The sequence below is a fragment of the Pieris rapae genome, chromosome 4 (assembly GCF_905147795.1).
Source record: "Pieris rapae chromosome 4, ilPieRapa1.1, whole genome shotgun sequence".
Taxonomy (NCBI): Eukaryota; Metazoa; Arthropoda; class Insecta; order Lepidoptera; family Pieridae; genus Pieris; species Pieris rapae.
In genome coordinates this window covers 3,580,288-3,604,456 of record NC_059512.1, presented here as the reverse complement: position 1 = coordinate 3,604,456, position 24,169 = coordinate 3,580,288, and the positions used below count along the sequence as shown (strand labels likewise).

Below are 24,169 nucleotides of genomic sequence, written 5' to 3'. Positions count from 1 at the left end.
CTTACAATTACTATAGTACAAAGCGTATCCAATAGGTGGCGCTTTCACTGTACACAGTTATTTAAATTAAGGTACTTTAATTGACTTTTAGACACCAAGAAATTAAGAAACCGGTGTCTATAGGAAATAATATGATAATATTTACATTTACCTTAATTAAATTTCGTTAATAAGTATAAGTAGTATATAAAGTAGAAAAAAAAAATTAAATGTAACTTATTAATAAAGGCTATATTTATTTATTTATTCCTATAATTTACTTAGGTGTAAATATAATTATATAATTTCATTATAATATGAATTTAATTTGTAAATTCCACTAAAAATACCTTCTATTCTTGAAGGTAAAATAATAAACGACAATCAGTACTTATATGTATACTATTATTAGACCAGGATCGATAATTTTTAAATCCAAAAAAAGTAATTTTAGAGAGTAGAGTAATTTTAGATGAAAACCATTGGAAAAGAAGGACAATATTATAAAAATGAAAGAAAAAATAATTTACGAGCGATTTGAGGTCGGGAAGAGGAAGGTGTGAGTTTTTAAGTTTGAAACGGCTTATTTCGATCGATTTTCGGAAAAACTATTCCGAAAATCGAGAGTCTTATGGAAAAGCGTCAAATGGCAAAGTTTTAGATGATAAAATGATCTAAAACTTTTGAATTTACACTTCTTTCACCCTAATTTTTAATGGAAAATTCTGCTGCTTGCCTTCTGTTTGTTGAAATCTCTACTTTTCGATGGAAATAATATATTACTATAGTAAATCTTTTCAGAAAATGCAAATAATAATATAAATAATTTTTGAGCTTATGTATAAAGGGTAAATACAAAAGTTATAGATCTTTTTATCACCTACAACTTTGCAATTTGCCTTTTTTCCAGAGGACTATTAGTTTTGGCGCAAATACCTTGCATAATATTTTGCGATATTAAAATGCAGTGGAGTGATGAAGAGAACTAAATCGCTGTGATTGCATTACACAAAGTAGGTATGGAGCTGTGATTGCATTACACAAAGTATTTATGGCAAGACTAGGTTAGGATAACTTAGTTATCTACTTTATCTATAATAGTTTAAATTTAAGCTTCAGCGTTAATAGAAATAAATAAAATTACTTCTGTGACCAAAAATATATACAAAGCAATATGACTGAGGGATCCCACTCAATCCAGATTTACAGCAATATCTTAATGTAAATATACAACTAAGTAGTATTATTTTAACATTAAATACTTAATATATTACTAGTAATCTATCATACTTTCTACATGCTTGATATTATGCTTGATATGAATGCTTGATAGCATATTATTACGACTTTGCCATAACATAAATTATTTTCATCAATGCTACGTAAAAATATTAGGCGGGGTCAAATTATCTTTACAATTGTACTTGAGCTAATGGTATATAATAATATGGTATCATCCAAATTTTATGTAATTATACATATTTCACGGAAGTATTGACGATAGCCATGGTAACTTCCCTGTGGTTCTAAAATGATGCCAGTCGTATAGAAATCTCGCGATAATAATTAATATGAGAAAGCTAAGTACTAAATTCACAATGTTAATCGAGCTTATTGGTATTGACTTCGTCTCGGTTCGTCCGCAAACGTTTCCCAATGGCATTGTGCTTATCTAAAAAATAATAATATAAAATATATTCTTTTTGCCTCTGAAGGACTAAATATAGAATGACATTACAATTGTCTTTTTGAGTGGTTTTTCGTTATAAATATATCTATTTAACTAAACCTTATGCTAAGGTAGGCGTTGAAATAAATAGTACGGACAGTTTTCAGCAATCATTCTCATCACTCATACCAATAAAACCAATAAGAATTTGTTTAAGCAACTCAACATTTACCAAATTATTCGAATTCTTGGTGATGAGTTTATTGCTTTTTTAAATAAAACTTAATGCTTTTAAAATTTAAAATTATAGAATTTGTATCAACAAACACACTGGAAAGAGAAGAATATAAGGTAATAAGGTTTTAAATACCTTACATTCGTAAACAAAACTTTTCTTATTAATCACAAGCACAAGCAATTTACACAAATGTCTGCATTTGAAAAATATTTTTGCAAAATCATTCATACATCACAACTCATATCATTTTTTTTTAAATTCTATATATTATGTGTATATATTTTTTTATTTAAAACATTCCTTTAAAGTTTTCTTTTAATATACAACACTATTTATTTTGTTAAAGCGCAAAATTAAATTCAATACTTCATTTTCATCAAGTGAAATTTTCTATTAAATCGGTTAAGGAAAAACAAGCGAAATACCTATTAAACACCTGACCTATTTTCTGGGTATCTGATATCTAAAGACTTCTGCAAAAGCAGTCGCTTATTAAATAAGGACAAGTATTTACGTTGTCGAATATATGTATAATTTAATGTTATAACTTGCGTGATTTTGCGCACTAGCCAACGGTTGAATAACGTTCCAATAGACGATAGAAGGATAGATATACGCAAAGTAAAACGTTTTGTTGCAACATGAATACTACAGGAATGCAAGAAGATATGGTGAGGTTATTTGAAATGATGAAACTAGAACTCCATGAACAAACCGCAACTATTACCAAGAACGTAACTGAAGGTATCATGCGCACCATAGATGAAAAATTACAACCAATTTTAGAAGAAAACAAATGCCTAAAAACTGAGATACAAAAATTAAACGAAAAGGTTAGACATTTAGAAGATAAAAATAAGAAAAATAATTTGATCTTACACGGTATTAAAGAAACAGAAAAAAATCACCAAGAATTACTTAACACAATAAAAGAAACCTTGAAAAATCTAGATATTAACATCGATAACTACGAAATAAATAACTACTATAGACTGGGAAGGAAACAAGACGAGAAAAAAGTAAGACCAATACTTATAACTTTTACGTCATTCCAAAAAAAGATAACAATATTGAAAAATAAAATGAAAATGTCTAAACATACTTATATAACTGAAGATTTTTCGAAGGAAACGATGGAATTGCGTAAAAACCTACAAGAAAAATTAAAACAAGAAAAACAAAATGGAAAAGACGCATTCATTCGAAACAACAAAATTGTAATAAGAGAAACTTCAGATACAGAAAAAAGAAAGAGAGAAAACTCGACGTCACCTGACAACATACACTTCGGTGGCTCGAAAAAGATCATTGCTCCTCCTAAACTGCACAAAACGAACGCATTTGAGTATGTATGAGGGCAAGACTATCACCCACACAACAACATCAACAAGTGTCAGGAGATAACAACAAAAATATAGTAGCCCCTGCAAAACTGCAAAGAACTGACCCATTCGCATGCATGAGGTCTAGATCACATTCTTTGACTGAAACAACAAAACCAAAAGCATAGCAATCTCGAGACATCGGTAACCGGACAAAAACAACAATTACAAGCACAGAACATTTGGAAAAGGAAAATCGCCCCAACCCGGCTGGTCACCGTGGGGCAAGAGACCAATACCCCCTAGGATTGCCCCCTCCCAAAAAAACACAACATACAAAAAACACAACATACAGAAACAAGACAATACACACGAAAACAACGGAAAAGAAATAAATGTCAAAAAAATATAAGAGAAATAGTATTTACATAGCAACGCTTAACACCAGGACTCTAAGAACAGACGAATCTTTACAAGAACTGGAATATGCCTTAGGTTTTATAAAGTGGGACATTATTGGCCTAAGCGAAGTGAGGAGAATGGGAGAAAAGATTGAACAACATGAAAACTACATATTATACCATATAGGAACCACACCAGGCCTACACGGTGTCGGTTTCCTTATTAAAAAATGCTACAGTCAATACATACAGTCCTTCATTGGAATATCAGAACGATTTGCACAACTAAATATCAACTTGCCTGGGTATGCAACTGTGTCAATAATTCAAGTATATGCACCGACAGAGCTGACACCAAAAGACATAAAGGATAATTTCTACGAAGACCTGGACAGGACTCTGGCAGATGCACACAAGGCAATCATACTGATGGGAGATTTCAATGGCCAGATTGGTAAAAGATTAACAAACGAAAATAACATACTAGGCCAATTCAGCACAGGAAAAAGAAATGATAACGGACAAAGACAAAGACTAATACACCTGGCACAGGCACATAACCTTAGGATATTAAATAGTTTATATAAGAAAAACAAAATAAAAAATGGACCTGGATTTCTCCAGACGGGAACGTGAAAAATGAGATTGATTTCATATTGTCAAATAAACCTAAATTCTTCAAGGATGGGAAAGCCTAGGGGAGGCCTATGCCAAAAGGCAAACTGATACCGAAAATTGAAATAAATCTAATGTATATTTGTATCAGGTTAATCAGTAATAAAGGCTATTTTTTTTTTTTTTTTATTTATAATGTTATAACTAATATCCTAAATACCTATTCAATTATATAGAAGTTGATTTCACGACATATCTCAAACTCAAAAAGCTGTACTCAGAGTAAACTATTAACTTATCTTTAAGTGTAGATAATTTAGTTCAAAATAGGATAATCCAGGTTTGCTAGGAAGTAATGCCTGATTAGTAAGCTATTGATTAATATAACAGTAGTATTAAAATACATCTATAAACGTTTTAGAGTACCTATTGATTATTTTGTTGAGCCAAACTTAGTTTTCTTACAAGCTATTTATGTTACCATATAGTTCTGAAATCGTATTGTTGCATTTGTATTAACTTTTTGAGATCAAAATAAAGACGTCTTGGGTTTTAATGCCGGCCAAAAAATAAAACTACGTCATACTGCGACTTTACTAAAATTAATTTCAAGGAGAGTAGTAAGAACTATACACAGGTTTATTAGGATATGCACACACTTGTGTACTATTATATCTCTTCTAGTTAAACTATATCCATTCAAGCACCCAAAAACGTTTACCTAAAGGTTCCATGAAATATAAACTTACTAAAATATAGCCACTATTTAAATACCAAGCCTAAGCAGTAACTTACTTGTACTTGCGAAATAGTCTTATCTTCAGATTTCGAGCACCTTATATCAGATAAATCTCGTATAATCCTTTTATATTTGAGTAGCAAAGCTTGAAAACGGGGTATAAAGTGACAATCGCATCGCCACGGATTCTGTCCAAGAAATACGCCCATTATATTATTATTCGCTTGAAATGCTTTGTCAAAGGCATAAACTGGTATCTGAAATGGAAATTATAATATTATCATATTTGAAAACTTTATTAACCCTAATTTATTTTTAGATTCATACAAAAGTACGTATAACCGATTGATTTATTTCATTGCTTTGATGTTGTAAATAATATAGAAAACAATAAACTACTAACTACGCTTAAGTAGATAATACAGTTTGACGTAAAATAGGATAACAGCCAAAGCCTGTTTGGCAGGGATACTCATGCAATATCGATTTTCAATAAAAGACTCGAATTAATTCCGATTCCAATAATTGCAACACAATGTTGATGTATTTCTAATATTCGTAAATGTCAGCAACTTGAAGGTATGCTTATTCAACTTTTACATGTGGGTCAAGGTCGACATTGATGTAACGGTTAAAAATTAAGCCTGCAGTAATGATGTATTATTGAAAAAAATCGGTTGTCTGTAAAGTCGGCTTACTGACGATAGTTGAAGAACGTCATAAGAAAATACTGGTGGAATGGTTGCATTTTGTTTGATAGATTTTTTAAAGATATAGAGAAGGAGGTAAATGGAAATCACAATTGAATTGATTAAGTTACATTTATTTGTACGCATAAATACAATTATGTTAATTTTTTAACTAACGAACGCTGCCGAACGCGGAGGCCGATTGTGCCTATTTGTCGCTCGCTTACGAACGCCTCAGAGCGAGGTAACGCCGCATGCGTCATTTTTTTCGTGCGTGCCGGCTCCATCGAATTACATATAAGACGTTGTCACGTCAAAAGCAAAGCCATTTTTTTTTACATAATATATTACCCGCATAATTTTTCCTCATAATATAACACAGCAATAGTTAACCTGTTTCAAAAAGTTTCCTCGTAGACTCAGTACCCTGAATGTGGTGAACCATTCAGAACCTTCCAATTCTTTAACAGCAGGAATACTATTATTGTCCAAATATAAATCCATAAGTTTTCTATATTGAGGCTCCTGAACCAATGGTCTAATTGTATTTAGCTGAAAATATGAGATATGATAATATTTAATTATTTTCGTGTATCGAACCTAGAAATTACTACGGGGCGGGTACAAAAAAAAATGAAAAAAAAAAATGAAAGAATCAGTTTTATTTCAAATTCCTATTTCGCAACAATTGCTTGACTTGAGTTTCAATTTATATTATGATGAAACTGCTTGCTTACGAGGCAAATTAAGTAGTTCTCAGTACGTAACAGTATACTTTAATGAAATTGCTTACAAATCAACACGATCAAATATACAATGAGAATATTCATGTGCATTATTATCACTGATATACGCTAATATACGCGATATTGTTGGTTGAATTTCGTAATTGCTTTTATGCTGAAAACAATAATATTGCACGTGTTTGTTTTTTTTCGCTACGTGTATAATCTATTTATTTATAATGAAGACTATTACTATATAAAGCTAGTTATATTAGACTGATGACGGCATACTTGGTACATAACTGCAAAGCATTGATTACCTTATTTCCCTCCAATCTTAAAGTTGTTGCACTGGGTGGTAAAGTGGTAGGTGGGACTTTTAATTTCTTATTCGCACAGCCCACTGTGATTAACGGAATGATACCACCAACTCGATCGGTCACTACATGAGTCATTGCGCATAAGCAAGGCTGTGGACAAGTTTCGCGAACCATCTGAAAAGGGATTTTTTTCATTATTATATAAAAAAATCGTTACACATGTTGATTCCATAAAAATATCAGTCGACGATTGTAATAATTAATATTAAATAAATTATGTATATTATAAAAATTAAGTTTTTTTTTTGGTAAACCGATTTACGAATACCTACACTAAATCTTTCTTCAGAAAGAACAGGTTCCGAATTTACGCGAAAGCCCAATGAACTTTATTTAAATGTGGAGACAATGTAACTCTATAAAATGATAGATCTATAACATATGTAATTATTAAATAACTAATATAGGTATAAGATAGTTTTGAGAAGAAATCCAAGTAAAAACCTGCATATTACTCGTATTTATGAACAGTAAACAATTTTATGTTTGAAAGATAATAAATAGCTAAACCCGGGGTACATTACTTACCGCTCAAAGTCAGTAACAAATGTAAAAACGAAATGTCTTTGAACTTACGTCCAAGATTTATGTCAAATTCGGAGATAGAAGAGAAGTGAAAAGATTGAAGAACATCAAGTGTTTTTTTTTTGTTGGCGCGCAATTATATGTTCTGAAATTTAATTTATTTTTACTCTTTATGCAATTTTGAAAAATAACTATTAATTAATTCACTCATTCTATTACTCGAAACGAATTTATTTTATAACTGTAATACAAGTTTATAAAACAAACAATTCTAGATTATTATTATTTTATTTATAAAATATAAAAAAATTAATGACTGAGTTATTAAGCATAATAAGTTGATTAATAATGAAATATACTATTTGCAGTATCATAAGTTTCATCATAAAATTTCCTAAGATGTTTAAGAATTAGAAAATGAATGTTACATTTTTCCGATAATCGGTTTAGTGTACACTGCTGTATTTCTTTTAATTTCACCCGTATTTGCTATCGTAAATACGTTCAAAATTTTGCCGAAATACACAAACTTAATCTAAAGCTTTTTTTGTAAGGTGTACTGTTTGGAGAAATATGAAGTATATATTATCCAAGATAATTACTTAATTTTCCTTAAATATATAATCTTATAGTAACAGAAAACCTAAAAAAAATTAAGAAGTTCATATCAAGAAATAATATGGATAATAGTGGCTCCTGAGATGGCGTTCAACCAAATAAACTTTGGCCTAATTATATTATTATTAATGTAATTGTATTAAAATAAAACTTTAAATGGAGGCATACATTTCATTTTAATCTGTCAAATTAAAATCTATAGGAATATTCTTGTAGTAACCCGCCGTCCGTTACTACAAAGTAAGCCCGGCAGTGTCCATCCCCCATATAAGGAAATCCCTTAAGTCCTAGACATAAATTTCATCCTAGGTCGCAAACTTTAACATTAAAGCTGACGGTATTTTAGGTAACGACTTCATCACTGAATATAAAAATTCAAGTACAATCGAAAATCTTAAAAATTGGTGTCAGAATATGACTTATTTTATTTATATGAAAAATGTATGCAGAATCAAATTATTCCACAATTGAACGGGAATTATTAGCCATAGTTTGGGCTGTTAAGCATTTTCGACCCTATTACTTTGGTAGAAAGTTCAAGATTGTTACCGATCATAAACCATTAACACGGCTTTTCTCGATAAACCCAGACCCAGGTAGTCGTCTCGTTCGCAGGCGTCTCAAACTCGAAGAATACGAATACGAAGTTATTTATAAAGCTGGTAAAATAATACCAATGCCGACGCACTCTCTAGGCCCCCAATTCTTAACTTATGACAAAAGTACTGGTAAGAACGAAATCGATTCTTACAACGACTATTTACAATTTACCTATCAACACTTTACAGAAACTTCAGATTATAGTTTCGACACTCAAAATCTACATATTTCACCAGATAAGCTGTTAGACAAACGACAAAAAGACATATTTATTCATATTTCTTGTGACATTTCGGATAATAACAATCTTTACAACGAAGCTATTTCAATGTATTTTCAAGTGGAACCACTTTTAAAAAGGTCTAAATCACTCTACGAAAGTGACTTATTGATTTCAACAAAAAAACAAAGCGTTTACTTTAATTATTCTCGACCCTTATATTTAGATTCTTGGGATTCTGAAAGTTTTTTTTTTTTTTGGTATTTTAAGTCCCTTCTTAGCTGTTTATTTTAATTTATTTATTTACACTTTGTTGCTAGAAAGAAACATAAATAACACAATATATATAAATTACAAGGGATGCAACGGGCGGCCTTATCGCTAACAAGCGATCTCTTCCAGGCAACCCTAGTAAGAAAAGAAAACAATAAATAAAAAATAAAAAAATGATGAGTGCAAGAAGAGCATAACCAGAATTATTTAAAAAATTATAAATTATATAAAAAACAAAATATATTTATATTAATCTATAGAACCTTAATCTAGAGAAAAAAAAAACAAAAACAAAAAGTAAAAAGTGCACATGAATCATGATAATCCAATTCAAGATTTACAGAATAACGATTTGAAATAAACGACAAAATAACGACTTAAAAGATGACGCAACTTGTAAATTAAAAGGCAATGAACAACTACATATTACATCTTATTTAGCCTAATCCTGAGATATTCCTTCTATTTTAAAATCTTTTCATAATGACCCTTTATCTCGTCACCGTGGTATAGTTGAAACCACACGAAAAATAAGATCAGAGTATGTTTTGAAAAGGTATGACCGACCCTATTAAAAATTATATAGACAAATGTCAAATATGCCAACGGAGTAAGATACGAAGAAAAAATTTTAAAGCTCCAATGATAATAACTTCATCGTCCACAGAACCTTTTGAACGTGTCTCTATTGCCCTAGTTTCTTATTCAGAAGTTTCTCATGATTCTAACAAGTACATTTTAAATTTACAAGACATATTGACAAGGTTTGTACAAGCTTATCCTATTGTATATAAACAAGCAATTACCGTAGCAAAGACTCTTTTAATTTTCTGTCAACATTATGGTGTTCCCAAACGATTCCACTCAGATGAAGGAACATAATTTGTAAATAGCATCATAAAACTAAGCACAGCTTATCAGTCTCAAAGTAATGGTTCTATAGAACGTTTCCATGCTACTCTTAGAGATCATATACGATTGTATCATAAGATAAATAATTGCAAGTGAGATCAAATAATTCCTTTCGCAGTTATATTTCAAAACACAGCAGTCAATCAATCATTGGGTTTCACGCCTCATGAATTACTTTTTGGGTATAAACCTCGATCACTTTACTATCTAAAAGAATTGAACGAATATACAACCTGTGATTATTTACATGAACTTAAGGAACGATGCGTATGAAAAATAATAATTATTACATTATATTATTCATTCAATTTCATAATAAATATTTAACGTTAATCATTTAATAATATTTAGTATGATTTATATTAAATAATAAGTTTGAAATTTATATTACTAAATATATACGGATAGATAACCTCAATTGTATTGAAGCACTTAGGAAGGTTGATGAGCACAGTTTTTTCATAATTAATTAGTAATGATTTAAATATTCAATTTAAATCACTTCTGATTATAATTCAGACGTACATATGCAATTCGCACTTGTATATTGAAAACAAAATGAAAACACGTGTTTTACATATAGAAACTCAAAGAATGTGGATAAATATTAGGTCCTTACACATATGAAATTGGCGTATTTCGTACTGGCCACTTTTATCACGATGTTCTCCTCTTTGGTAAGGAATTCCAAATTCAAATTTATACAGCTATTTACTCATGTATTTGTGCTACGATGACCGTCATTCATTTGTTTTTTTCTGTTTGCGTCACTCATTTTACAAAATGGAAAACTTAAAGAATGGCATTATTTACGAGTACGAGTTCCGCCGTGGCACTAGTGCTGCGGAAACGACTCGAAGGGTGAATGATGTGTATGGCGGTCATGTTGCAAAAGAAAACACAGTTCGTTTTTGGTTCCAACGTTTTCGTTCTGGAAATTTCGACCTGCAGAACAAGCCCCGTGGACGGCCTGAGACCCAAGTTGATAATGAAGTATTGAAGGCTATTGTGGAAGCGGATCCATCGCAAACTACGTCCGAGTTAGCTGCAGGCTGCGGTGTTAGTGATAAAACTGTTTTAATTCACTTGAAGCAAATTGGGAAGATTAAAACTTGAAAGATACCTTAGGATACCTTACGAATTGACTGAAGCAAACCGGCAAACGCGAGTCCACTGCTGCGTTACATTACTGAACCGGCACAATAATGTAGGTATTTTAAACCGAATCATTACCTGTGATGAAAAATGGATTCTTTACGATAATCGGAAGCGCTCAGCACAATGGTTGGATCCTGGCCAGCCAGCCAAATCCTGCCCCCTTAACCCCAAAAAAGTTAAGTTGTAAGCGTTTGGTGGACTAGTGCCGGTATTTTTCATTGCAGTTTTCTCAAATCTGGCCAGACTATTACGGCTGATCTCTATTGTCAGCAATTGCAAACCATGATGGGAAAGCTAGCGTCTAAACAGCCTAGGCTGTTCAATCGCTCCACGCCACTGCTACTTCTTGACAACGCTAGACACACACACTGCACAACAGACGGCTACCAAATAAGAAGAACTTCAATTGGAATGTCAGAAAGGAGACATCCTCCGTACTCCCCGGACCTTGCTCCAACAGATTACCATTTTTTTAGAAATTTGGACAACTTCTTGCAAGGGCAAAAATTTAACTCTGATGGGGCAGTCCAAATCGCCTTCACAGATTTGATTGATTCCCGTCCAACTGGTTTTTTTAGTAAAGGGATCAATGAACTACCTATAAGATGGCAAAAGTGCATAGAAAACAATGGTTCATATTTTGATTAATTAAATATATTATATTTAAAAATATTCGACTTTTTGTTCCTCCCATACAAAACGCCAATTTCATATGTAAGGACCTAATATAAATACACAGTGAACAGAGGCGGCGTGCGTGCCAACATGCGTCACTAACTTCATTCTGTTAATTTTGTGTAACGGTGCGCGCGCAACGTAAACTTTCACTCTCATCAATTTTTCATAACGCGCCTAAAGAAGTATAACTTCAAAAACAAACCTATAAACAAACCTATTAAGCAATTATATACGACTACGCCACGTACAAACAGAAATTCGTCGAGGAAAATCTGGTAACTTCCAGAATTGCATCATAATATAAGCAACTAAATACACACAAGAAATGGATGGAGCCTAGGAAAGAAGAAGAAAGCTATAAATAAGGAAGACATCCTTTAACTTGAAACCAACTTTTATCAAGAACTTTATAATAAACAACCAATGAACACAAAACATGTTGAAGAACAACCCATCGAAATATGTATTCAGTTACAATCATAATAGTAATACTTTCATAAAAAATATTTCATCACATAAAAAACATGTGGCACTCGGGGAATGATGCGGTAAAGCTATTGCGGTAATTTATTTTCTGTGATATCCTACAACTACCAGACTAACGCGCCTATACAGTATGTTTCACTCTTACGCGTACCTACCGACTGCACCGGCCGCGCTTACGCTACGTCACAGATCTCGTCAGAGAGATGTGAATACGCAGTATGAGTTCTATCCAACTCTAACGCACCTGCGCTACGGCACCACTCACCGATCACGCCGATGTGAGACGCAATATGCGTTCTGTTCCGCTCTCACACGTATTGGCCGCACCTATATTACGTCATCGTGTTAGGTTTCTTTTTCGTTACGAAATTTCTTGATTCGGTCGCCGCGCTCAAAGCCCACTATAAAATCTATGCAATAGCTTAAAACTCTAAAGTCAGGAAAAATTCTGAGACCAGATAACATAAGATCATCTGCATCCTGCATCCCGGTCGCATGTCCGGCCATACTTTTTGAAATGGTAATAACATAGAAGAAGAAGTGTGAAAACAATGGTGCCAATGTATTCTAATTATACATACTATTCACAGACTGAAAATGTAAGCGGAACTGTAATTATACGATATACATCGTATAAATAAAAAAATGTTACTCATCTTCTTGCTCTAGCTTGCTTCTTGCTTCTGCACCTTAAAGCGTAACTTGCCATACAGGCTTCCAATTTTTTTTCCGAGTTGAGAATCTAATAAGGCTCAATTATCACTAGATAAGTAAGATACTACGTGTAACCTGCTTATACCATAAATACCACATGAAAACCGCCGTTTTATTTCGTTTTTTCATTCTTCAAACGTAGGTAGTTTTAATACGTGTCATATGACATCTTATCAGGTGTCGTAGACAACACAATACTAAGTAATCGCGGTCGGTTTGTTTATGGTATCGAAATACGAGGACTGCAATGTAAACAGAATGTTTATGAAGAATTGTAGATGCAAAGTATATATATTCGACGTCTGTCGGGTTCTATTACAAATTGTGCTCATCGCACAATATGCTAATACATTCCTCGGATCCAATGAAAGTCAATTGTCATGTATGTATTATAAATATCAAATAAATACTACTTGATAAATCAATAAAAATAGTTATTCTATTTATAAAAAAAATATCATAAAGAATGTTCGCGATCCCATAATATGTTGACCAAATGTCAACAGATTTTCAAACTCTTTGTTTTTTTTTAACCTTTACAATACAATTTCTAAAAACATTTATTGCTTAACTATAATTCGTTGTAACATCTGGCAACCATGTTTAGCACCTCCATTTCTTGCAAAGATGGCCAGAACAAAGAAGAAATTGTCGATCACGTAAAATGTTTTTTTTGCTAATGTTAATCGTTTTATTCAATTGTTTTATATGCATGAGTAAACAGAAGAATATTATCTGTTGGCATGGCATTCGCGATAGACGTCAATAAACTTAAAAATAGAATGATTTAGAAAATGGAAGTTCAAAAAATACAGTAACGGAAACTAAGGATTTTATTAACGTACTAAGGACTTTATTCATTCAAAAGACACTCTACAGCAAATGTTTCGGTAGAAAAAAGTTTAAATAAACCCCTTTTACCCCATCCCTTATGATTTACATGTTTCACTGAAAAAATTTTCATGGAAAAAACTCAACGCCTCCATCCTGTTGAAGTTATATTTAATATTTTTTGCATAGGTTTACAAGTGTTTTATTACCTATAGGTATGGTTACGTTATCTATTCTCGTTAATAAATTCCAAAACAAATTATCATACAAATTCGGTTAGAACGGATATTTTAACGGTTTGTAACGAAATGCCCCAAAAATTTGAATGCTTGATTACCACTGATTAATATAGGCTATAAATATATATATCAATGATGAACTACCACATATACTTGCTTAAATAACATTTTTTATTGGTTAACCTAAATGAATATTGTATCTCATCGATTCGTTTAAGAATGTAACGAATCGTTGAGATTGTGTTTTCAATATATAGAATGTAAGTACAAAATGTAATGTTTTGATTATAATACATAAAAATATACCTTATAACCAGCCTACAAAATTTAATTATTAAAAATATTATTAAAAGGAGTCCCTTTAGGCAAGGTTTCGAAGATATCGACAGCGTTCCCCCTTTGAATAGCTAGACTAATTCCTTGTGCGAAGTAGCTGCCAGCTCTTCGTTCTCCTGTGATGTCGACTAACCTTTTTGATAATTCCCTAAAAAGCCTTATGTAATGTACGTGTCTAAAATGTGTCAGAATAAAAAGATACTTAATTTAAATTATTTCCAATCTTTGACATTTTGTTATAACGAAATCCTTCATACAGTCATGAATGTATGTCTATATTATGGTCTGAGATTGCCTCCTGTATAGATAATGTTGATGTGTTATTCTTTCCGGGCCCATTGTAGAGCGTAGATAACTTTTATAAGCAACCGCACTTGCTACGGTAACTTTCATAGTTCATCCACAAACTACAGCGCGTTTGCGTCATAAGACAAAAACACACTCAAAAAAACTTAAGTCGCAGTGACCGTTCTTTTGATTTGCTTCTGAGTAATTAATGTAAACGAAAGCCGAAAGCGTAAAATAAAACTTCAAACGCAAATATTATTATTTGACTCGTACAAAAAATGCATTATCTATTTTGTTATTTACATGGCATATGTTGCGCCTATTGTACCTACTTACTTATCGATACTCTACAACAAAGAATATGTTGTCGTGTAAGTGTTACATAAATAATTTCGGTGGCAGCGGCCTCGGCTCAGCGCATGTGCGCTAAGCAACACTTACGCTAACACTTCGCGCACATGGGCGGCGCAGCCCTGCCTGTCTGGCTGTCGGTTGTATCTTGTATAATACATTTCTTAAGTAGTGTGTGTTGAAAACATTAATTTGTATAATTAAGACCGTAGGCTAAAACCCCGACTCAATCTCAAATCTGATAAATGAAACAAGGTTGACAAAACAAGTCAGTTGTCGTACAAAATTAGTTGTATATAAACTTTTAAAAGATCTTACTTTTATGATGTCCATGACTTTGTGTAAAGGTTTTCCTCTGTAAAGCTGTTGATGGCAGACCAGTAGATAATAATCAACAATCATTCGTTTTATGGTACCATTTTCGTGTTCCATCGCAAGCCAATCGAGACCACCATCACTGCAATCCCACTTGTTATCTAGAATATAAAACTTTTTATTTTTCTTAAACCATTATATATATAGAACCGAGTTTTACCTAGTCCATTGAAATGTTATAAATAAGAACGAAATTTGAAAGAAGATATAGCAAAAAACGTATTTTACCCCTTTTTCCAACATGGCGGCCGTACTGACCCCCCCCCCCTACTTGTCCCATAAATAAAATTGCGTCCTCTAACAAATGTTAAGCAAATGTAACATTTCAGTGGACTAAAAGTAAAATACTGTTTACTTGTCAAAAGGAAAAGACTAGCTGCCCACAATGCATGGAAACTTAATTTTACACAATAAAATAAAGTTTTCTCTTTCTCTCATCAGATACTAAGGATGTATTTTAAAGTTTACACACAGCGAAATTCCTTAGAAAGGCCATACATAAGTGCACAATGAAAATTTTTTTGAGAATAATAAATAACTATAACACTGTCTAATAAATTAAAACTAAGTTTTTCAAAACAAAGTCTTCAGATATTTAATGAAGAAATTTCACAAATATAGTAATAAGTAAAGAATATTAAATAATACCCACCTACAGAGTAATGTACACTGATTATACAAGAACGATAATTAGGTTAATAAACTGTTAGAATAATTAATTGCTACACGCCTCTAAGTCTCATAAGGCCTCTATATTTTTGGTTAAGGAAAAAATATTATGAAAATTCTATTGGGAAAAATACATTACTGGGAACATTAACTGAAGATGACATACGTGTACTATTGACCCAATATAATATGATATTTGTACATGGATACGTATATTATTCGATCCCAAAGAAGGCACTACTCAATATAATATACACACAAACATCGCGTTTGTTCTGTTATATATATAAACGATTTAACTATTCCTGTGATAAATTACAAATACGATGCCTAAAAACTTTAAGATTTAAAAATGCTAGGAATATTGCATTTACTCAAATTTATCGTGAAATAGGTGACAACAAACTTGACAGGTATAGTCCACGATAAAAGTATTAGTAATGTATGTAGTAGTTCCAATTATTTTTGTACCAAGAGTCATAAGGGAAATTTGATTTTTCGCGGTAACGTGTACACGTATACAACGAAAACTAACATACCGAGGGTCGCGAAAGAGTCCTTTACTCTATTTTACTCAACAAATAAAGTAAAGGACTAAAATTAAAAATAATTAATAATAATTAATTAATTAATAATTATTATTATTTTTATATATTAATTTAATATTTTAGTAAATTTCTTTCTTAAAAATAAAATAAAAATGTACATAATTTGCGAAAACAATTTGAGCTAAGTTGAATTTCGTTTTCAAAATAACCTTTTAAAATCATCGATTAACACGAATTCAGTAGTCGCATACAATTTTAATGAAATGCAGTTAATAAACGTATCGAAAATACAGAATCAACCGCGCAAGACTCCCAATCGTCATTCAATGCTTCAAAAGCAACTATATAATAATAAATACACATCAAATACCCAAAGAAGAATAATAATAAAATTTCTATTTTTCTTTTGACAAACAGAACAACAATTTCTTTCAGGCTACAATAAGCAATCACCTCACAATTTTACATGTAATTAACAAAAATGCATATTGTAATTTATAATAATTAATACATTAATGTATGAGCTGTGATGTATGTGTAAAGCTTAATGTTATTTTTAATGATAATTTTATTTATTCTATGTTACTCAGTAAATAGTGTAATAGTCGAATTTGTTTTAAAATGTATTGTTAGCTGCAGACTACAAAGCACGGCAAACATTGAGACAGTTAGTGTGAAACTAAAGAGGTTTTAATATTGTGATATTTAAACGAATACTTAATGACAGTGTAAAACAATAAATCAAATAAATTATATTAATGTAGACATGTAACGCACCACTCAGGTAGACCTTTTCTAATTTACGTGGCCCTTTTAAAAGGGGTGCTTTTAAGTGTCTAAGCACGTTGTCTCGGAGGTCAATAATTTTGAGTTGTGACATTTGTGAAACCATTTCTGCTGGAACTTCCCATAACGATGTCAAACCATGCACTGAGAACTTCTGCAAATGAAGATATTACATGAAAAACTTCTGGTACGTGCAAACGCTTCTAGAGTGAGTATGGGTATCGAGATGTATTTTAGATTGGCTTAAATGTACATATTATATATGTTTTATCAGTGTCGAGACTAATGATTTTACAGTCAAGAAATTCTATTTATATTTTAAGTTGTTAACAAGAAATTATTATTAAACGGGAAAATACCCCATGATATTTTATTACAATGTATGCATGACTAATATATTGAAGTACTATCTTTACGGAGTCCTGTTGGACTATTACTAACTAAAGGATATAATATAATATTGACTTATAAACATTTCTGAACAGTTATTCAGATCAGTATAAACAAAATATCTGGCTGGAACAACAACCGATTATGTCAGCAGAAGTATAAATTAATAATCTTCATTTTATCACGTAAATCAGTGCCAATATAACGTAAATAATATAATATTGGCGTAATAGTAAAAGTACAAGGAAATAAATAATTAAGATCTATTGTCACAAACAAACAAATAGATGTAAAATGAGTCAATAAATTAAACACCCTTGCAAATTTATTCATACTAGAAATCGGTGAAGAACTTAATAAGGTGCTAGTTCGGTACGATGAAAAATATAATTAGCCACAGTGGTCATCGGTTCTTCGGGCCAAGTGTATAGACTATTGCCATTTGAGTTTATAAGCTCTCTGGGCTATGTCATAGTATTTGGATCTTACATCTGATACGACCGCAAAGAGAAACATCGACCATAGATTTATTTCTCTATAGTCTTTCTCCAGACAAGTGGCTTGTGTTCAAAGGCTGACGTTTAAACGCCGACAGTCATCAATGGTAGGATGGTATTCAAAGACTTTTAAGTGAAGTATAATTACTGTTTATTAAAATGATGTAAACTTAAGATTCTTACCATAATTACCATCTTTAAATTAATGAATGAACTCAGTGTTTGTTTTGGTATTTATGATAACTGTAATCTATTCTACACTATCAAAAGATAAGCCATTAGAACTGATACAACATCATTAACGTTTATCAACAAGTTTAATATTCATCAACTCAATGGTAATATAGCTTAAGATCTAAATTAAAAGCAAATTTGTGATCTCTTGATAGTGGTATTAATAGCCGTTTTTGAAACAATAAACAAGCAATCTTAAACTCGTGTCATGTGAATTGACATTATCTCCATACCAAAGCTTTACATAATTTATATCCTGGCCAACAAGTCACTGGTAATAGTAGTCGAAGATCCTCCCTTTAGCTCGGAGAAAGCGCACAAGGGGAGAAGATATAAGTAAGCTCTTGTTTTCGCTTTTACGTTATGTACGACAGAATTTTTTTAACACTAGTGGTTGTTCGGTGTAACATAAATCTTAAAACTTTAGAAAATAGCGACCATGGAACTGCTAATTGATTCTACATGAACGCCCAAACCCAATAACCTATTTAAATCCATCTTTGACCATCTAAAATAGCCACTTTAATCCAAATATTGACAAAAATGTGCCAATAAACTATCAACCGTAATAGCCATCTGTAGATACAATCTATCCATGGTAGGTCAATATCCTATCTGAAGATTTTAAATTACATCACATTTTTAAATAATTAAAAAGTTGTTTGATATGTATTATATTTTAAACTTTTTATTTGGTTTATATTGATAATTAAATATGCGTGTAAAGAGCGAAGATATTGCATTCTATCCCTCGCCAAAATTGGATTGTCTTCGTAGGGTTTGGTTATTGGGATGCAGGGAGAAGATCGATCGACTATGACGGTCTGATTTCAATCTGAGATTGTAGTTTAATTATTGGATTCGGGCGTAAATTGTAATATTCCTATTTTCTGTAGGAAATTGATAAACAAGAGTCGATTACTACCGACTTCGTTTTTGTCTAATTGTGTACATTGTTTACCTTTTGTTTTTGCTACAAATCTGCTCCATCCCTTTTGATAGTAGGTGTTCTTGAGTATCAGTAATGCCAGGTGGGGCTGGTACATATAATTCTTTGCAAATAAAACTAATAAAGAACTAGTTTTAGCGACTTGCTGTTGAAATTTCAAAGCCCCTTCTGACTCCCGAATATCACAAAATTACGGGAAACTATCTTACCTCAATTCTGCTTGCTGCGGTGAAGCGACCTTTAAGTTTGGTGATTAGCGTGCAGTTTAAAAAGCCTAATTCTCTTAAGTTGGGGTAATGATACTCCAAGCGATTCACGTTAAAACAAGTACCCGGCCAATCCACAACCTTTAAACTTCTTATTTCGTGCCTGTAGGAAGAATATAATATATAAAACATTTTATATACATTTATATAAATATGTTAGCAGAGTCCACAGTAGCGATATTGTTTATCTTTTGTATCGACATCGTATTGGCTTAGTACTATGAGTTTATTAAATGTATTTTTGTGAGTAAATAAATGTTTTCACATACAATGTATATATTTTATTTGTATAAGTAGCTAGTAGTTTGCCAACAGGATATCAATTTATTATATTTTAATTAATTTATTATCGACTCGCTTTCGACAATATTTATTTTGACATTATGTAAATGCGGAAATTAAGGCTCTAAAGAAAGTTTTTCATCAGCTAAAAGGAGCTATATACAATATCTCTTTATCGTACGACTTAGAACTGTAATATAATTATAGTTTTTATCAATAAATGCATTATAAACAGTAGATGAAAATGTCAAATGTGAAGTTACTTTCGTTTGATTCGAATAACTATTGTTGACATACCTTACTCCGGTCAACCAATCATTGGTGAACCCTCTAGTGCACACCAACTCGTGACCAGATTGAGAACACAGAGCTTTATTGGTCCCTGTCAGAGTACAACCTCTGTTGCCTGATACTGTGTGGTTTTGCTTTGAATGTATATTTGAAGCAGCGCGAGCGATACCAATCATTAATGTTGTGAAGAGAATGTTTATAACTGAAAGTGTAATTTATCTAATTAAATGTATTCCTTATTTAACCAACAATACGAGAGCGTAAGAACATGTTGATGTTTTGAACTTTATTTACGTAATTGTAAATCAGTATTTATGTTGAAAAAAAACCAAATCATCAAATAATTTGAATATTGCTTGAAGAAAACGTTGTCCAAGTGACATCTAATCGATAATTAGTTTTATTGCAACATTCTAGGACAATTTCTTCTTTTTTTACTACATTGGTTGTTTTATCGTGTATCATCATTCCAATTTAATTAATAATTACTAAGCAACGATTTAAAATTAAATATTACTTAATTAATCTTAAATATAATATATTAAAACTATATTAGATTTAACTTGATTTGCTTAGAAAAGAAATGGTGAATGTTATACAATTTTAATACGATCTGAACATGCGATATTTGTATGTTTGTATGTATACACATGAAACTCGTTAATTGAAGTGATTCGTCGACGATCACCGCTCGTGACAAACTAATTTGTTTGGAATCATCATACCGACCTTCGCGGATATGTTAACTTTATCTTGTTGACAGATCTATTTTAGGAATCCAATACAATCGAAAATTTTCTTGAATATTTTTGTTGTTTCTATAAATATTCAAATCTAAAATGCGTAGATTAAAATAAAAAAAATATTGATAATCATTGATACAAATGATTGTCGTTAGACTCATACCATCAGTAAGAGTTGATTGTAAGGAAATTACAGACATTTGAAATGAGCCAGTCAATCAGGAGTAAAATCATTTTCTAACAAATCAAATTAAACTTAAACGTGGCTGATAAGAATCTTTATCTCGACATAATTTGGAAAGGAGACTGTAGATTTTGTACGTAAAATTTATAACATATTTCTTACTAGCTGACCCCGTGAACGTTGTTTCTATCTGATACGTCTTTTATATTAAGCCTATCTTTTTAGTAACTCTATACCACCATATGAAACAATTTACGCAGTCACTCCCATTGGAAAATTCTATAAATAGTTCGCTTTTCCGAAATAAAAACCTAAGTATTAATAAATACTTTTTCCAAGCTTCCTCTTCATAAAACCTCAGAGTTTAAGGACGAAATAAAAAAAATGTTCTAGAATTAGAACATTTTGTGAATTTTTATTTTAGTTAATAAACGTTTATTTAGTTAATAAACTGTGTAGTAAAATTTCTAATGTATATCGTAAGTAAGAATAATACGTAATGTAATATGTATGTATGCTTTTAATTTGAACAAGAAATAAAATGTTATACATATATTTTAATGAGTAGGCTGTGTGTTTTTGAAGACTTTAAATAAATGAAGAAACCCACACAATTGTTGGTTTGTGCTTTTACTGAAAAATTTTGAGCGCTTTGTCTGAATATTACACTGGAAATGTCGGTCCATTGTCTAAACAAAATAAATATATTATGTTTTATAGTGTTATGTAAAACTTAATAAACTAAGTATAGAATGTTTTAATTCACACATATCATTATTTTGATTTAATTTAAAATGCGAAATTAAGCATCTAAATAAAGTAGTCTACCCTGAAATTTTTAAAAGGGATATCGATTGTTTTCTTAATCTGTAAAGAAATTAATATAACATGACATCATTAATTTTACATTTGTTTTAAGCTAGACGAAGAAAAATATGTTTTGGTATTAATTTAAATTCTGATTTAAATTGTTTTTCCATTTACCATAGAATGCAAAACAACAAACGAAATATGAGATCTAACTTTAAATTGGAAATCTCGCGCAAACATTTCAAAGTCTCATGAGTTTTCTTTGTTAAAAAAAAAATTGACACATTTTACGTTTAACGTTTGTTTGTATATGTAGTGCTATAGTTACATATATTTATATACTTTTAATAAATTAAATAGAAATTACTTACCAAAAAACCTCATTATTATAATTTAAATAATTACTACATAAAGGCGTAAGGAGAAAGGAATAAGATGTGGAAAAATTAGTTTTCGGAAAAACGCCCGCGCGATCGACAGCCAACTCGCGACTGAAGACCCTGAAGCTGAAGTTACCGAATTTATCATGTAAACAAAGCTCAGAGCAAATACGCAAAGTTTTTCAAACGCAATGTTATATCTCTCGAAACTAATTAGAATACGCCGATAATCGCTTATAGTTACAATAACAGCCCTCATTGTGCATATAATTTTTTAACCTATCTATATATGTATTTTTTTTGTACAATATCTAATACATTTATATATAATATATGATAATATTTATTATACAATTTCCGAAGCCTTTGTGCTCCACCGTTCCTGATGTGGTGTGTATTACAATTGATTTCCCACCAACTTCTTTCTGTATTATAAATCTATTCGCATACTACTGCTTTGTCTACTTGTAGCAGTTGTAACCAAGTAGTCAGCTTTGTGGCTTTCGGCATTATAAATAATAGACACAGGAAACACTCGTTATATATAATTGTTTATGTTATGTTATCAGGTAACTAAAGACTTTGAAGCTCCGAAACATCCATCCATCGGTCTAGCTTTTGTTATCCTTAATTGCCTTAAACACGTGCAGTATGACGCATTGTTTTCTCGGAAGTGATGGTTTTCGGCTAAGCATACTGGGTACCTATCGAATTATCAGTAGTAAACCTACTTTAAAACTGTTAACATGGCCAGTAAACGGAAAGCGATCGGATCGAAGCGGCTCGGAAAATTTAAGCACCGTCAGCAAATTACGTACGGTAAAATGAACGGACAGGCGCGGGATATCGATATGAATGTGACTAACAATTGGATTAGTTCAGTGTGGCCTAAATTAAAGATGAAGTACTAGTACCAGAAGACGTTTTTAATGCAGATAAAACTAGCTTTTTATCAAGTCAACTTGACTCCCGTCAAACCTTTAAAATTTAAAGGGGAAAAAATGTGTTGAAGGAAAACTGTCAAGAACATAAAACAGTTGCCAGTTACGTACAAAGCAAATAAGTAAGCTTGGATGACATCGCAGATTTTTTCAGAGGAAGTGAGAAAATGGGATACTGAATTAAAATCACGAAAAATCTTGCTTCTAATAAACAATTGTCCTTCTCACCCAATCATATCTAATCTTCGAAATATAGAGTTAACATTTTTCAACCAATGGATCAGAGTTTAATTAAAAGCCCAAAGGGTCACTATAGACGGAAAATGTTGATGGATATGATCGAAACTGACGGCAAGGTCTCGATCTGCCACAAGCAGTGAACTTATTTTCCAAATACTGGCAAGAGGTAACAGCAGCCACTATCCAACATTCTTTTCGACATGCTGGATTATGTAGTCAAGAAATGAACCAAATTTGGCAGTGAAGACAATCTACCACTGAGTGAATGGATAAACAAGTTCAACATACGGAAGAATTTTAACGAAGATCTACAATCGTACGAAAATATAGATGAGGATGTAGCCACAACTGGTACACCTACAGATGAACAAATTGTTGATTAAGTGTCAAAAGTCAGGAAATACCCGATAATCAAGATGAAGAAGATGATCAAGGAGACAAAGCCGAATCACCACCAACAATTCAACAAGCCTTAGCGGCTACATTGGTTGAAATTGTTTTGTTGTTTGTCCACCACATATCCAGACATGAATAGTATACATAAAATAATACAAAACAAGTACTGGCATAACAAAAAACATCATGTGTATAACGTGTT

The 24,169-nt window shown here is 31.7% G+C and overlaps 1 protein-coding gene across 1 annotated transcript; it reads right to left on the bottom strand.

The window, feature by feature from the left end:
- Positions 1-319: 319 nt before the first annotated feature.
- Positions 320-22,487, bottom strand: LOC110995483 (protein singed wings 2). The gene is made up of 9 exons (XM_022262660.2): positions 22,382-22,487; positions 20,280-20,475; positions 19,644-19,803; positions 17,356-17,518; positions 15,305-15,462; positions 6,698-6,871; positions 6,046-6,204; positions 5,020-5,220; positions 320-1,651 (listed from the first exon to the last, which is right to left on the bottom strand). The coding sequence occupies exons 1-9, from the start codon at positions 22,392-22,394 to the stop codon at positions 1,463-1,465; spliced, it is 1,413 nt and encodes a 470-aa protein (XP_022118352.2). The 5' UTR covers positions 22,395-22,487; the 3' UTR covers positions 320-1,462.
- Positions 22,488-24,169: the final 1,682 nt, after the last annotated feature.

Excerpts from the sequence above, each read along its gene's own strand:
- LOC110995483 (XM_022262660.2), bottom strand. Across the intron at positions 17,519-19,643 it reads CCGCAGCAAGCAGAATTGAG|AAGTTCTCAGTGCATGGTTT; the intron begins GTAAGATAGTTT and ends CTTCATTTGCAG. Across the intron at positions 6,205-6,697 it reads TAAGATTGGAGGGAAATAAG|CTAAATACAATTAGACCATT; the intron begins GTAATCAATGCT and ends TCATATTTTCAG.